Below are 14913 nucleotides of genomic sequence, written 5' to 3' on the forward strand. Positions count from 1 at the left end.
ACGAAGAAATATATGTTTGGTTTAAATGTGTGCCCTAAATTATTGACAAGGTAAAAAAAATAACACATTTTGTATAGCCTGCATATTGATGGTCAAGTGAATACATGTAAACAGAGTGAGTGAAATATTAATGATCCCTAAGAGCGTCTCTCTGCAGTCAGAGCTTCAGTGCAGCAGCCTGCCTGCCTGTCCATTTGAGGGATCTTGGCTGACAATGAAAGAGCATGGCTGACGTCTGCAATGTCAGACAAGCACAAGGGTAAATGTTTTACAAACTGGCTGGGGAGAGCTAGTGGTGTCAATCTCCTGTCTGTTAATGTCTTCCTCCCAGGAAAGTACTCACATATAATCCTTTCCCCCACTATCCTTAAACAAAACCTTTTACTAATATTTATGCCCTTCGAGGTGAGTATACAGTATTCCTACAAAATGCCTAAATATTTTTGGGGTTATTCGCAATTACCTAGGCCAAATTTCACACTGAGCAGTAAAGTTCAACATTAGAGCTAGAACTGAAACTGCACAGTTCTCGATTGTGACTATGTCCCCATTAGCCAAATCAAACAATTAAAATTTAAAAAAACAATGATTCAAATTGATTTGACCAATTTAACCCCATTTTCAATTCTCAAATAACATTTTTTTAAAGAAACAGTTTAATTGTGATTGTCTGTGCAGTTCCACCACACATGATGACACTGTGGCCATGAACTTTCCAAGTAAACATTTCTCAAAAACCCCAGTCGAATGAGAAAGAACAGTTCAGTGTCAGCTGGTCTTGCTGAGACCAGATTGAGATGTAAACTTTGTGCCAGTAGAGTTCAAGGGCCATTTAGGGGAAACATGCAACATTTTACTCTGTTGTTGACTGGTTTCTGACCTGCAGTTCCATGGGTTGAGGGGAGGGACAGAGGCTCAACATTACTTACTGCATCTGCATTCAGAGGGGATTTTGAGACATCTCCAACTCACATAGCTTGCATATTTATGTTATTATGCGTTGAACTGTGAAAGATGTGCAGTCAGAGATGACAAACTCTGTGTGGGACATGAGGGGATAGAGGAAAACATTTGCTATACGTGACTCAAAAAACAATGTTCAGTACAGTACAAAGAAAGTGCCTGGACAATTGACAGGTAAAATCATAAAGAACACATTAAGGAATACATTCATGAAAAACATGAATACAACTGAAAAACAATTGTAGTTTGTTGCATGAAGTGGGGGTAAGTGAACTTGGCCTCAACAAATCGTCAAAATCTGGTACTATCAAGTTTGGATGGATTTTACAGGACATAGGCCTCTGCTGGATGCCCTTTTTCCAAACTCAGCTGGCTTTAACTAGACCAATCAGTTGTCATAAAATCAATACTCACCTTGCTCTTAGATCTCAATAAATGCAGAGAGGGGAAAGGGAACATCAACTGTGAAGCGATCTTTCTAGCCAGGTAAGCTCTGTCATTTCGGTCAGTCCTACTACCAGCTAAAACATTGTATGAAAAAATAATTATGTCAATTAAAATCAGCAGGGATTACAATAAATTCAAGGTGTGCTTACACCTTACACTAGTAGTATCTCTGTTACACAGTAATAGCAAATCCGCCCAACTGTCTTCTGGTATGTGAATGTTTCAGTGTGTGCAGCCTATCAGTTTTGTGTTTTGAACAAAAAAGTGTTTGTTTTCTAGGCAACAATTGAAGTGAAACCAGCTACAATCAGCCTAAAACATGGAAACCTTGGAATACCATGAACTTGTTCAGGTATATATTTTCCCTCACTAGCATACTGTACTGTTATTTAACAGATTTTTGTCACTGTATCTGATGTTAAATGTCTGAATCATATTTATTTGAAATACTATAATCCTCCTCACTGTAGAGATACTATGGCTCTCGCCTGGAGATACATGGTAATCTAAAGACCAGTGCATCATGCATGTCACCATCCACCCCAATACCCCAGAGCACTTTTGATGCACTTCGACTAGTCCACCCCTCGGTCTGCAAAAAGTATGCTAAGTCTCTCTGGTTTATAACCCCATATTGTTATATTGTTGTGTTCCTAATAATAAACATGTTGTAACTGATAACAGGCTAAATCAATAACATCTAATTCACTGTTTGTCTATGTGAAAAGCATCAATACTATATTTGCATTGCACCAGCATTGGTCACTCTCAGTAAGAATGCACCTTCAATGCATTAGTATCTACTATCATAGGTGCTACTGTGCTGTTCTGCAGATACTCTGGTTGTGGGCTGGTTGTTCCTGAGAAGCTACAGGGCTGTAAGGTGCTGGATCTGGGCAGTGGCTCTGGCAGAGACTGCTTCATTCTCAGTAAATTAGTGGGCCAGAGCGGTCATGTCATCGGCATTGACATGACAGCAGAACTGGTAGGCTTACCGTGCCGCACAATATATTTTGTGGGAATTCCCTACCTAATATCTTATCACAAATAAAACTGTGGATCACAAGTGATTTTCATACTATGTATCCTAAACCCAGATCCTGGCATCACGCAAATATGTCCAGTACCACCAGCAGAAGTATGGCTACGAGAAGCCCAACACCATATTTGTGCAGGGTTACATAGAGAAACTGAATGAGACGGGAATACAGAGTGGTTCGCTGGATGTTCTGGTGTGAGTAAAGCTGTTCCTTCCTTCAACACCCTTAGGCTTGCTTTCTGCTGGGGATCTTTTCGAGTGAGTGTCTTACTGAAGAAAATCCCACACAATACATGTCCAATGACAATCCCTCCTCTCCATCTCCTTTGAGCTAATAGTCTGTTAAGGGAAAATGCTTTATCTATTTACCATTTATTCACTGACTGGTTCACAGATTGATTTATCAATTTGTTCCCTGATTGGTGACCTGATCGGTTCCCAAATACCCTGACTAACTGATGTCTCTGCCGTCTTCCTGCCTGTCTGTCTGTCTGTAGGTCAAACTGTGCCATGTGTCTGTGTCCTGACAAGAAGCCGGTTCTCAGGGAGGCTTTCAGAGTGCTCAAGGTAACCTTCACACTCTCTGGTGGTCAGCCAATACCTCAGCAGCATGCTGCATGCCTCACATAAATATATAAAATATTGATTAAGTAGCAATGCTGAAAATTGGAAACAAGACTATGTGATTTTAAAAGCTACTTGATTTACAAAGTGGCATCATTTTCATGAATCATTTGCTTTTCCTCATTTATCTTTGTCGGTATGTGAACCTATCGTTATGCAACACGCAGTGTGAAACCAGATACTCTATTGCCATCTGCTGATACTCTATTGCCATCTGCTGGAGAAACAATGAACTTTTACTTATGAGGATGTGGTTTGATTTACCTTCACCTACAACATTGTAAAACATTTATTTTTGTAGAGATTAGCACCAAAATAAATGGCCAAAATAAAATAATAAAACTATTCCCTCATAGTAAATCACATGATCTTCATACAATAATATAGTATTTAGATTGTCTCTTGAGCCTTCTTGTCAGAACTCTGATAGGTTTTGTAGATTGTAAAATGTTTAATTCATGTCAAATCCTATGTATTTACAGGAGGGTGGGGAACTTTACTTGAGTGACATATATTCCAGCAAGGCTGTTCCGGAACATTTGAAACAAGACCCAGTTCTGTGGGGTAAGAATGCTTGCTTTGTGACAGCTGACAGAGTTAAAAGTTGAATGTATGCTATCTGACAGGAATAATGATGTTGAGCCAATGCGAGACCCAATAACACACTGTTCTAGATACATTAAAATATCAACAACATAGCAGTGGAGGGGGGTTTGAGTTGGTTGGGAATTGTTAATCTAATGTCATGTTTTCTGTGTTGTGACAGGTGAAGGCTTGAGTGGTGCCCTCTACTGGCGAGACCTGATCTCTCTAGTGCACGAGGTGGGCTTTAGTACTCCATACCTTCTCACTGCAAGCCACATCATGGTCCACAATAGTGAGTTACAGAAGAAAGCAAGTAAGTTGGCACATTAATGTCTGCCTCTCAATGATCTCATGAATAGGACAATGAGATGAAGGTCGACTTCAATGTCTAGCAAGGTTCAACAGTTCCGTTCTCTGTTACCATTTCTCTTGAGCATTATTCTGAAACATGATTGGATGAGAACAAATGAATATATTGTTTAATTTCAACCACTTCCATTACCAACTATCAGATCAAAACATCTGTTTCTTTGTTTTCTTGTTCCCCACAGGTGGCATCACACACACCTCTGCAACTTACCGCCTCTTCAAGTTGCCCAAAAATAGAAAGCAGAGCGACGCAGTTGTGGCTTACAAAGGAACGGTCCCTGACCATCCCGACCTACTCAAGTTTGACATGTATCATTGTTTTGAGGTGTGTCCAAGTAATTTGTCACCAAACCTATTCCCCTATTAAAAAGCTGGCAAGTATTCCTCTTCTCCCTTTCTGGACCTGCGTTTTGCCTCTGAAGAGCTGTGTTTTGTGTTTCTGCTTGATCCCTACAGACAGACATAGAGGTAACCGTGGATGCAGAAATGGCAGCCGTGCTTCAGCATTCCCGATTCTCCTCTGACTTCTCAATCCAAAGCTCAGACAAACCTGCACCAAGCCCTAAATGTGCCCCTCAGGTAAACCCTCTAGTATATTTCCTCTGGGCTATCCAGAAACCATCATGCATTTGTATATTTTTATATGTGCTACATTACATGAAGAGAAAGAAAGAAATTATAGTCAGCAATTCTTATCATTGTAATTAATAAATCCTCATAAGTTGATCCTATGGTCATGTATCTGGCAGGGCTACATGTTCTCTGTTATGTAGAAGTACAGCACTTTCAGCACCTTCATCCCACTCAGGTCACAGCATCACTCTGAGCAGGAGGAGGAGGCTTACCACACAGCTCAGCCCACTCAGTGTCTCAAAAGCCCTACTGTTCGAATAGATAGCTATATGCAGTAGTCTGCAAGCACCAGTGGCTAATTCTCTTTCTCTCTCCTCTCTCTCCTCTCCTTTGTGATGTGCTTTTCAGAGCTGCCACCTTAATAACCCATTCCTACTTGCTGATAACCTCAAACTTCATTCAAAGCCCTCCACCAAGATTGGGAACACTGAAGAACCAGTGGAAAAGTATGACACTACCAACTGAAGGGAGATACTATTTTCTCCATGAAAATGAATATAATAAACATTTTACATGATTTTGTCAACTACATTTTTGTGTGATTTGCAAATATATTTAATGTGGGTTCTGTTTAATTGTTAATACATTGCTATTAGAAATGGACTGAGTTGGTCCCTAACCTTACGCCACACATTTAAGGCATTAAAGTGTAATCTAGAAAATACACACATTGTATCAAGGCTGTCTTTCTCTCTTTGGGAAAAATAGTTATTATATTATATAACCCACATTATTACCCTTATTCATAGTCATTGGTAATCACACAATACACACATATGTTCAAACCTTTAATAGTGAAGCTGACATGTTATTAAACTAAATCCAAACCGTTGGTTTTAAATTATTGGTTTCGTATAGGAAGAAATGAAAAGGGAAAGTATGCAAGAATACAGAACTGAAAGTTGTTCATTACGTAATTCTAAAACTAGATCAGTGACGTAAATGCAGTCCAACAAGGCAATACTAATCGAGAACAGAAAAGCGATCGCTTGCCAGCTGCATTTATTTTTCCTCCATGCCTGCATTTCCCATGGCGCCCGCTATCGTGTTGGTTAACTGGGGGACATATTAAGTGTTATTTTATTTAACTTGGATATAACTAGGTATTTTTAAAATATTTGTTTTACCTTTGTTGAAACTATTTCCGTTTAATTCTCAACCGGCCATGACCGTGGAGCAGAATGTCCTCCAACAGCATTCTCAGAAGGTAGGTGCATCGTAGTGGCAATGTTTTCCTTCTCCGCCTGGTTGCTAGCTAGCAAAACTGCCAGAGAAAGTTAGCTTGATGTTTGTTCCCAAGTGTGGCGTCAGATCCTTGGATATTTTCTCAATCGATTGTACAGTCCCTGAAAGTATTTACAAACAACATGCATCGTTAAATAATCCCATTGCCTTGTCAAAGAAATCACGAAGGCAGATCGGTATCCAACTATAGTCGCTAATTAGGTATCTAGACCTATCTACATTGTCAGCAAGTTAGCTAGCGCGTTATCTTGCTAACGTTACAGCTAGCCCCGCTAACATAAGTTTACCAACAGTGACACGCCTATGAGGGCAACGGCTAGCTAGCTGGGTAACTAGCTAATGTCGTCAATTCAGCATTACAAGCTGCTCGTTACTGGGTGGCCAAATGTTAGCTACCTCAAGTTCAGACAGTCTTTGCCCTGTGATCATCTGTCGTCAGATGCTAGCAGCTACCGTCAAATGTAGCTCTATTGTTAGCTAGCTAGTCAGCTAAGGAGTCAGAAGCGTTAGAAGTAATTTACAGTTATTGACTGTTGAGGTGTTATAATAGCAAGTCACTATTGCTTTCAACATGCAAGCAAGACACTTGACCCAGGCTGTGTGCTTGGTCTGGTTTGCTAACGTTACTGAAATTACTGTTGAGATATGTTTGTTTACGTGCAGTGACTGCCAGGCAGCCAGGAGTGACCACGATGAGTGAATGCAACTGCATTACTGCAAGCTTGCTGGGTGTGGGTTGGTTAGTTTGACAGGTTACGTTAAAGAACATATTTGATAAATACGTATCTAGTACAACTATGCATAATTGATTGTGTTTTGATTGTAAGATGGAAAAACATTGGTCACATTACACCTTATCTCTTATTTGTTAATTGGATTTGGAAGAGGAGGTGCAACAACATTACTTCTTAATTTTAGTTCATTATTAGAGGGCAGAATAAGCAATAGGTTGGTAACCAATATTAATTATATGAAGCAAATGATCTAGCCTAGTACTAGTGAGCTGGCTGCTGACAGCATAGCCCTCACACCATAGCAGCTGGTTACGTAACTCAACTCTTTTTAGGTAAGGTAGCTAGCTACCTACCAGCAGTATTACACTGTCATGGGATTTGTCTGAGGGTGTTACCATCCCTCAGATTACCATCCAGCACCACATCCTTTGATCAGTGTTGATGGTGACATGATTTGGCAACATGTTTAGATTCTACTCTCTATTGACTTAGTTTAGAACAGCAGGAGGTTTATCATCATCGTGTTATTGGACTATATACGGCTATTTATATTGCTGCCCTGTGAAGTTGCAATACACCTAGGTAGTGACACACAGTTAGCATTCAAAACAGTATATTGCCTGGTTGCATGTAGGCTTACATTCACTCACATTGGATATGGGATAAGATTAGCATTCCTGAAACATTATTTTGTTGAAATAAAATGTTATCTCTGAGAAATTAAGCAAATTGATTGCAAACAAATGGACTGCATTCATATAATCTTCAGTAACAATAGTACCTAATCAATTAGCTTAATTTTTCAGAGAGAAAATTATATTTTGACAAAATAATGTTTCAGTAATGCTGATCTTATCTGTTTCTAACTACAGAAATTATTTCAGAACAATCGAGGTGGATGTCAATCCTCTTTCTTGTGCTTTTTGAGGTGGCATGACTAAAGGCTACTCCTGTAAACTCATTGGTCTAGTAACACTTAGGAATGCTCATTCCTGTAAGGCTCACTGTGCTAGTGTCAATCACCGACCTCATGGTAAGGAGAGACTTTGTGCGACAGACAGACAGACGCTCTAGACTTGCCACATGAGGATGAGTCGAGGTGTGTTCCAGGCAACTGGAAGCTGGTAGCCTAGTGGTTAGAGCGTTGGGCCAGTAACCGAAATGTTGCAAGATCAAATCCCCAAGCTGACAAGGTGAAAATCTGTCATTCTGCCCCTGAACAAGGCAGTTAACCCCCACTGTTCCTCGGCCGTCATTGAAAATAATAAGAATTTTTTTTCTTAACTGACTTGCCTAATTAAATAAAGGTAAAATTAAATTAAATATAAGAGGGCCTGACCCCTCTCACCTACTGTCACATTCTGCCTGCTTGTAGCTAGCCTATATAATGTGTTCATAAACTTGACCAAACTAAAAAATGCACTTTCTACAAGACAGTGGTTTGTTATTCACAACGCAAGACGGAGTGCCTGGATACAGCCCTTAGCCGTGGTATATAGGCCATATACCACTAACCCTCGAGGTGCCTTATTGCTTTAATAAACCGGTTGCAACACAGTAACGCAAGGAACTACAAATCTAAATAGAAAATGTTGCTTTAATAAGTCAATTCATAAATGCACTTTGCCTGAAAAAGTAGTACGGACAAAATTCTTAACCACATGCTAGCTAGCAAGCTTACATTAAATGTATGCAAATACCAAGCATTAGCGCCACTACTAGAGTGACTAACACTCGCCAATTATTTATTAATGTTGATCTGAATGTTTCCATTTATTGTGCACGAATTAAATAAATTGTCCCATGTTATTGTTTGTTGGCTCCGCTGGAAATTGATGCTGTTCATTTAGCTGGGGAAGATGCTGCTGTGTAGTGCTCGACCGCTTCCAGATTTGGCATCCAGTAACTTTGAAGCAAGGTTTAGAATCTGTGTCCACTGACATTTTTCTTGTGCCTCTAGTCCGGTATCCGACAGTTTCGGGATCATGGTGGTTCGGAGGCAGTGGTTGGTAAATCTGAGACCTGCCAGCTGTTTTGAAGATCTTTGGCAACATTGTTGCGAGGATGTTCACACCCATCGGCTCTTTTGTGTACCTGAAACATAAGATAACATAACCTTATCTAATAGTTAGGTCTACATATCGACTGGTTATATTGCCAGGATACATTAGAATGATTTAGCTAACAGTGAACCATAAAAATCCTGTAGAATGAGGTTCCGCTCCGTTTTTGATGTATTCCCAAACTCACAATGTATCCATTTTTCTTCACAACAGTCAGTGATGCAGGTAAGTGCCCACTTTGTTTGTTTCACAATGTTCGTTTCAGATTCTCTCAAGTTCAATTAAACTCACATTTTCTACACCGGCATGTCAAGCTATTGTTGATGTAGCCATTTTATCAAGGTGAAAAGGCGCAATGATATCAAGCTGAAAAGACAAACCTCATGGTATATGGTGTCACATACACACGGCTAAATGCTGTTTTAGCCAATCAGCATTCAGTATCCAAACTACCTAGTTTATGATTAGAATTAAGAGACACCCAATAATAGTGAGGTTCTTTTGAATTCCAGTATGGGGTGGAGTGTGTTTGTTTGGCTCAGAGAGAACTTGGCCTAGTAGCTGTCTCTGGGTTTGACTCACTGTCCTAAGAGCACTGCCTAGTAGTGTTTACTGCTTAGCCTGCATGGGAGCTGGGCCAGAGAGAGAGAGACTGAGATGGAGGACTTGGTTTGTGTGTTGCTTATGTTCAGTTACTCTAACAGAGGTGTGAACTGTGTCTTCCCTCTCTCTCGTGGCCCTGTGAAACACAGGTGCCCCAGGCAGGACCAGAGTGAAACTCTTTCACTTTTAACCCCCTGTGAAATATCTGGAGCTAGTTGCTAAGGAGCTGCTGCACAGTGGACACAAGTGGAGAACTAGTACACACTACGCACCCATATATATTTTTACTCAAACATGGGCTGTCCATGAGGACATCTTTGCAGCACAACAGCCGCCTACTTACTGTACAACCCTCTATGGCTACGATCCTAGGACCTAGAATAGTGGCCTGAGCCTCAGGCCCTGACAGTAAGTTTTCTCCATCATTGTTTGGAGCGTTGGAGTGCACTTGGCCAGTGTGTGTAATGCACTGGTTCATTGTTTAGTGGACACAGCCATTGTGTGGTGGTAAGCCCTTGCATCCCAGCTGGGGTTGACATGCAACAGTTACAGCAGGGCAGACATGAGTGCACAGTGCAGTCTCATCCTCTCCACTAGCTAAAGCCTAACTGTCTGGTGTTTAGAGAAATGGTCAGGGGTCCAGATAAGGCCTGCATGGATTCGGTAAAACATTGTAGTCTACTTGCAATGCAACACCCTCTGCAGCCTAGCGAGCTTGGTTCACTTATGATTCAGTCAGACATTATGTGATCCTGCTGATGTGTAGTGCAGTTAGTGAAGTGATGGAGAGTGATGTGTGTCCTGTCCTGTTATGTCCTCTTCTCGCTTTCTATGAATCTCTCTGCCTCTTCCCCCCAACATCTCTGACTGCCTGTTTCTCTGATGATGTGTGCGTCTCTCGCTCCTGACAGCACCAGCAGACTCTACTGAACCAGCTGAGGGAGGTCACAGGCACCACAGACGTCCAGCTGCTCCAGCAGGCCCTGCAGGTAACACGCACACAAGGCCCTGCGGTACGGATGCAGTGATGTCAAATTGCGAGATCTTGTTAGATTTCTCAATTTACGAGATCTTGTTAGATTTCTCAATTTACAATGTCTGAGTGTTGATCAAGCTGTTGTATTTAGTCTGTAATGCTGAACGATTTAACTGAAATGTGTTGGTTGTTTAGTAACTGGATAATACAAATTACTCGAATTCCATTTAGATTTTTTGTGAGCCGAACATGCTGTTTCTTAGAGATAAATCAAATCATTCACGAGAGAAGTCAAGAACTATGGGACGCTAGGCTGAAAGGAGTTGTAGTTTTCATTTAGCAAATATCCAACCTAGTTCAGCACAGAAACATGGTAATTAACTACAGTGACCCTAATCCATTGCGACAGTTTTTTCAGGCTCGGACAGAGTGACAGATTAGAGGGGAAGAGTCAAAGCGAGTGGTTTCTCTGTCCAAAATAAGCCCAATGAGTTTATATTTGCTTAATTTGGACCTAAGTTTATCTCCTTCCTTTTGGACGACTACCCCCATTGGTAGGGCGGAGACATTCTATACAGATCTCCGGACGGATACACTTTTACGCCTGCTACCTTAGGCTAGATCGTACAGTCATTGGGCTAGATGCATACAGACCGCATAGACCGCAACGAGTGGGATCAAGACAGTTTGTGAAAGTATGCCTTATCTACTTTGAAGAACTTGTAAAATGATTTAATCAGACAGCTCTGCAGCATACTTAGGCATATAGCTAAAAGGATGACCGTACAATATGGGGAGCACATAGATACCATTATATGGTCTGACTGACTGATACAGCCAGACCATATAGCGGATATTGATTTTCAGGGATGCATTTCAAAATGGTTTGACACAATTTGAAATGTTACCAATTTTATGTTCTGAAATCTCTCGTGGGAGTTCTGGAAATTGCTTATTTTCACCCAATTCATCAGCTTTATTGATCTCCCAGAGTAAGTGTTGACAGTCTACATCTAAACCAGTCTGATAGTAGAGCTCTAACCCTGCTATCCCTGCAGGTCAGTAATGGAGACCTGGCGGAGGCGGTGGCCTTTCTGACAGAGAAGAATGCCAAGGTGCCCCAGCAGGATGAGGCTACCTACTACCAGACCACCCAGGTGGGCAACGACAGATACATCAGCGTGGGCAGCCAGGCAGACACTAGTGAGTACTTACCTCACCCAGCACTGCCCGGGGCAGTCCCTAGCCAGGGAGATACCAGTGAGTACCACTACCTACCTCATCTCCGGTGTGTGCATAAGAAAAAATCTGTAGGCCTCAAACCCGTTATATACAGTGCATTTGGAAAGTATTCAGACCCCTTGACTTTTTCCACATTTTGTTATGTTACAGCCTTATTCTTAAATGGATTTTAAAAAAATCCCTTATCAATCTACATACGATACCCGTTAACAACAAAGCAAAAACAGTTTATTTGAATTTTTTGCAAATTAATACAAAATAAAAAAACACATTTACGTAAGTATTCAGACCCTTTACTCAGTACTTTGTTGAAGCGACTTTGGCAGCAATTGCAGCCTTGAGTCTTCTTGGGTATGACGCTACAAGCTTGCCACACCTTTATTTTTTTGGGGGGGGGGGTTCTCCCATTCTTCTCTGCAGATCCTCTCAAGTCCTGTCAGGTTAGATGGGGAGCGTTGCTGCACAGCTATTTTCAGGTCTCTCCAGAGATGTTTGATCGGGTTCAAGTCCGGGCTGAGCCACTCAAGGACATTGAGAATTGTCCCGAAGCCACTCCTGCGTTGTCTTGTCTGTGTGCTACGGGTCATTGTCCAGTTGGAAGGTGACCCTTCCAACAGTCTGAGTTCCTGAGCGCTCTGGAGCAGGTTTTCATCAAGGATCTCTCTGTACTTTTCTCTGTTCATCTTTCCCTCCATCCTGACTAGTCTCCCAGTCCCTGCCACTGAAAAACATCCCCACAGGATGATGCTGCCACCACCATGCTTCACCGTGAGGATGGTGCCAGGTTTCCTCCAGACATGACACTTGGCATTTAGCCCAAAGAGTTCAATATTGGTTTCATCAGACCAGAGAATCTTGTTTCTTATGGTCTGAGTCCTTTAGGTGCCTTTTAGCGAACTCCAGAGTGACCATCAGGTTCTTTGTCACCTCCCTGACCAAGGCCCTTCTCCCCCGACTGCTCATTTTGGCCGGGCAGCAAGTTCTTGGGAGAATCTTGGTGGTTCCAAACTTCTTCCATTTTAAGAGTCATGGAGGCCACTGTGTTCTTGGGGACCGTCAATGCTTCAGACATTATTTGGTACCCTTCACCAGATCTGTGCCTCGACACAATACCTGTCTCGGAGCTCTGCGGACAATTCCTTCGACCTCATGGCTTGATTTTGGCTCTGACATGCACTGTCTCTGGGACTTGTAGACCGGTGTGTGCCTTTCCAAATCAATCATTGAATTGTAGAAACCACTCAAGCATGATCAATGGAAACAGGATGCACCTGAGCTCACTTTCGAGTCTCCTTGCAAAGGGTCTGAATACTTATGTAAGGTAATTAATGTTTGTGTGTGTGTGCAAACATTTCTAAAAACCTGAGTTCACTGTTTTTATGGGGTATTGTGATGTTTGATGAGGAAACATTTTTATTTAATACATTTTATAATAAGGCTGTAACATAACAATGTGGAAAAAGTCTGGTTCTGAATTCTTTCTGAATGCACTATGTGAGTGATTAACATTACTGTCTCCCCTAATTTATCATAATTGATCAGATTTGCTAATCGTTCCCATTTAGTTTTGTATTGAAGCTCGAAGTAAGCATTTAGCATTGTATAAAGGTCTGTGGGATGGCTTTTAGTAGGATGCCTCCTGGTTCTCATGTGAGACAAGGGGTTACTTTGTTGAAATTAAGTGATGTCATCTCTGTGGAATTTTCTGAGATGGGCACGAGAAGTCCTGCCTTTACTGCAGAGGCATATCCTTCTCTGTTCGGGAACACCATATCCTGATACGCCCCATTTGACTTTCATGCAGGAATGTCCTGATTAATGAACTTACACACTCCTTTGGATATGTGTCAAATAAGGAAAACAACCTATAACAGGGGTGTCAAACTCCTTCCACGGAGCGCAGAGTGTCTGCAGGTTTTTGTTTTTTCTTTCAGTTATTAGCTAGACAACCAGGTGAGGGGAGTTCCTTACTAATTAGTGACCTTAATTCATCAATCGAGTATGAGGGTGGAGCGAAAACCAGCAGACACTCGGCCCTCTGTGGAATGAGTTTGACACGTGACCTATAATTTAACCCAGTCAATAGAGTTGTCTGAGAGGAGGGGATAACCTTTTGCTCTATTTACTACTCTGATGATGACTCACCTTAGTATTTTTTAAGGTTTGTTTAATATTATAGGCTACTGCACCAAATGTTAAGCTCTCTTCTCTTTGTGGTCTTTTAAGCTGGGATAAAAAAAAAGGATATTGTCTGTCTGCCCTTTCCTGTCTGTGAAACACCGCAGCATGACTGGGATTATAAAATCAGTAAGGGTGGGATTTGAACTTGGAGTACTTAACTTTAAGTGTAAATCGTGCATTGATGTCAGTGGAAGATTGGTGTGAAAAACTTGAGTTATGTTATGAAGAAGGTCTAAAGTAATGTAAGTATGTATATGTGTGTATGTAAGTAAGGAGTTGTACGTATGTGTTGCTTTAGACGTGATTGACCTGACTGGTGATGATAAGGATGACCTCCAGAGGGCTATCGCTCTCAGCCTGGAGGAGTCCAGCCGGGCCTTCAGGGAGACTGGCATCACCGACGAGGAGCAAGCCATCAGCAGGTACACCACCGTCATGTCATCAGCTGGGCTAAGGGGAGAGGAGGAGCATTCAGGGAGTTGGAGTGTTTGAGTGGAAAAATGTCAATGATCTGCGCATTTGAGGGGATCAGACTGAGCAAGTCGCTGTGCAGTTTCGCTAATATGCTTTATTCATGTTAGGGCTTTGAAATAATAAAATATCCTTTTGATGAAAGTGTTTTCTTTAACTTGTTGTACTCTTTGCAGAGTTCTGGAGGCCAGCATAGCGGAGAACAAGGCGAGCCTGAAGCGGACACACACGGAGGTGTGGAGTGACTCGCCCAACCCTCACGACAGGAAAAGGATGGAGAACTGCCCCGTCGGGCTCAAGAACGTGGGCAACACCTGCTGGTTCAGCGCCGTCATCCAGGTGGGGATAAACACACACCCTCCATTTTGACTCTGCTAAACATCCTAAATCAATGTAATGTATTCAATATAGGCCTTGACATATATCTAGAGAGACTTGGAAAGACTAGCCCTCCCCGTCATAAGGTATGGATTACGTTGTTAATGTATAGACCCCCTAGTAGAGGGTAAAGTGAGCTGAAATATTCTGAATGAACACTGGATACACCATCACATGGTCCCTGTCTGCCTGGGTTTGGTCTCTAACCACAATTAGAGATTCAATGAAAGCAGGTGATAAAATGAAGTGACAACTCCACTAATCATTCTCCTTTACTAATTATTTAATATTTTTTTCAAAAGATATGGAAGTTTGGTTCGTAACTTCGAACGCTAACATTCTTCTGTAATCCATCATACC

The 14913-nt window shown here is 41.6% G+C and overlaps 2 protein-coding genes across 18 annotated transcripts in view; both read left to right on the forward strand.

Annotated features, from left to right (window-relative positions):
* Positions 1-1388: 1388 nt before the first annotated feature.
* LOC110537446 (arsenite methyltransferase) lies at positions 1389-5174 on the forward strand. Of its 2 annotated transcripts, XM_021623498.3 has the most exons (11): positions 1389-1449; positions 1690-1762; positions 1881-2011; positions 2245-2395; positions 2508-2644; positions 2947-3016; positions 3556-3637; positions 3840-3971; positions 4210-4352; positions 4484-4606; positions 5009-5174. In XM_021623498.3, exons 2-11 carry the CDS (start codon positions 1730-1732, stop codon positions 5123-5125), a joined length of 1119 nt encoding a protein of 372 aa, XP_021479173.1. In that variant the 5' UTR covers positions 1389-1449; positions 1690-1729; the 3' UTR covers positions 5126-5174. The 2 variants fall into 2 exon arrangements, with proteins under 2 accessions (XP_021479173.1, XP_090048400.1); XM_090192274.1 differs by lacking the exon at positions 1389-1449 and having other exon boundaries at positions 1618-1762.
* Positions 5175-5492: 318 nt separating this feature from the next.
* usp25 (ubiquitin specific peptidase 25) overlaps positions 5493-14913 on the forward strand; it is a 48654-nt gene continuing 39233 nt past the window's right edge. For 8 of the 16 annotated variants that reach the window (XM_021623499.3, XM_021623501.3, XM_021623503.3 and 5 more), the window contains exons 1-5: positions 5493-5867; positions 10217-10294; positions 11340-11541; positions 14003-14126; positions 14352-14514. In XM_021623499.3, the coding sequence (XP_021479174.2) occupies positions 5826-5867; positions 10217-10294; positions 11340-11541; positions 14003-14126; positions 14352-14514 (609 nt within the window). In that variant the 5' untranslated portion in view covers positions 5493-5825. The remainder of the gene's footprint in view (positions 5868-10216; positions 10295-11339; positions 11542-14002; positions 14127-14351; positions 14515-14913) is intronic. The other 8 variants (XM_021623502.3, XM_090192268.1, XM_021623507.3 and 5 more) reach the window with 3 other exon arrangements.

Source organism: Oncorhynchus mykiss, chromosome 12, assembly GCF_057628025.1.
Source record: "Oncorhynchus mykiss isolate SJ-2025 chromosome 12, ASM5762802v1, whole genome shotgun sequence".
NCBI lineage: Eukaryota > Metazoa > Chordata > Actinopteri > Salmoniformes > Salmonidae > Oncorhynchus > Oncorhynchus mykiss.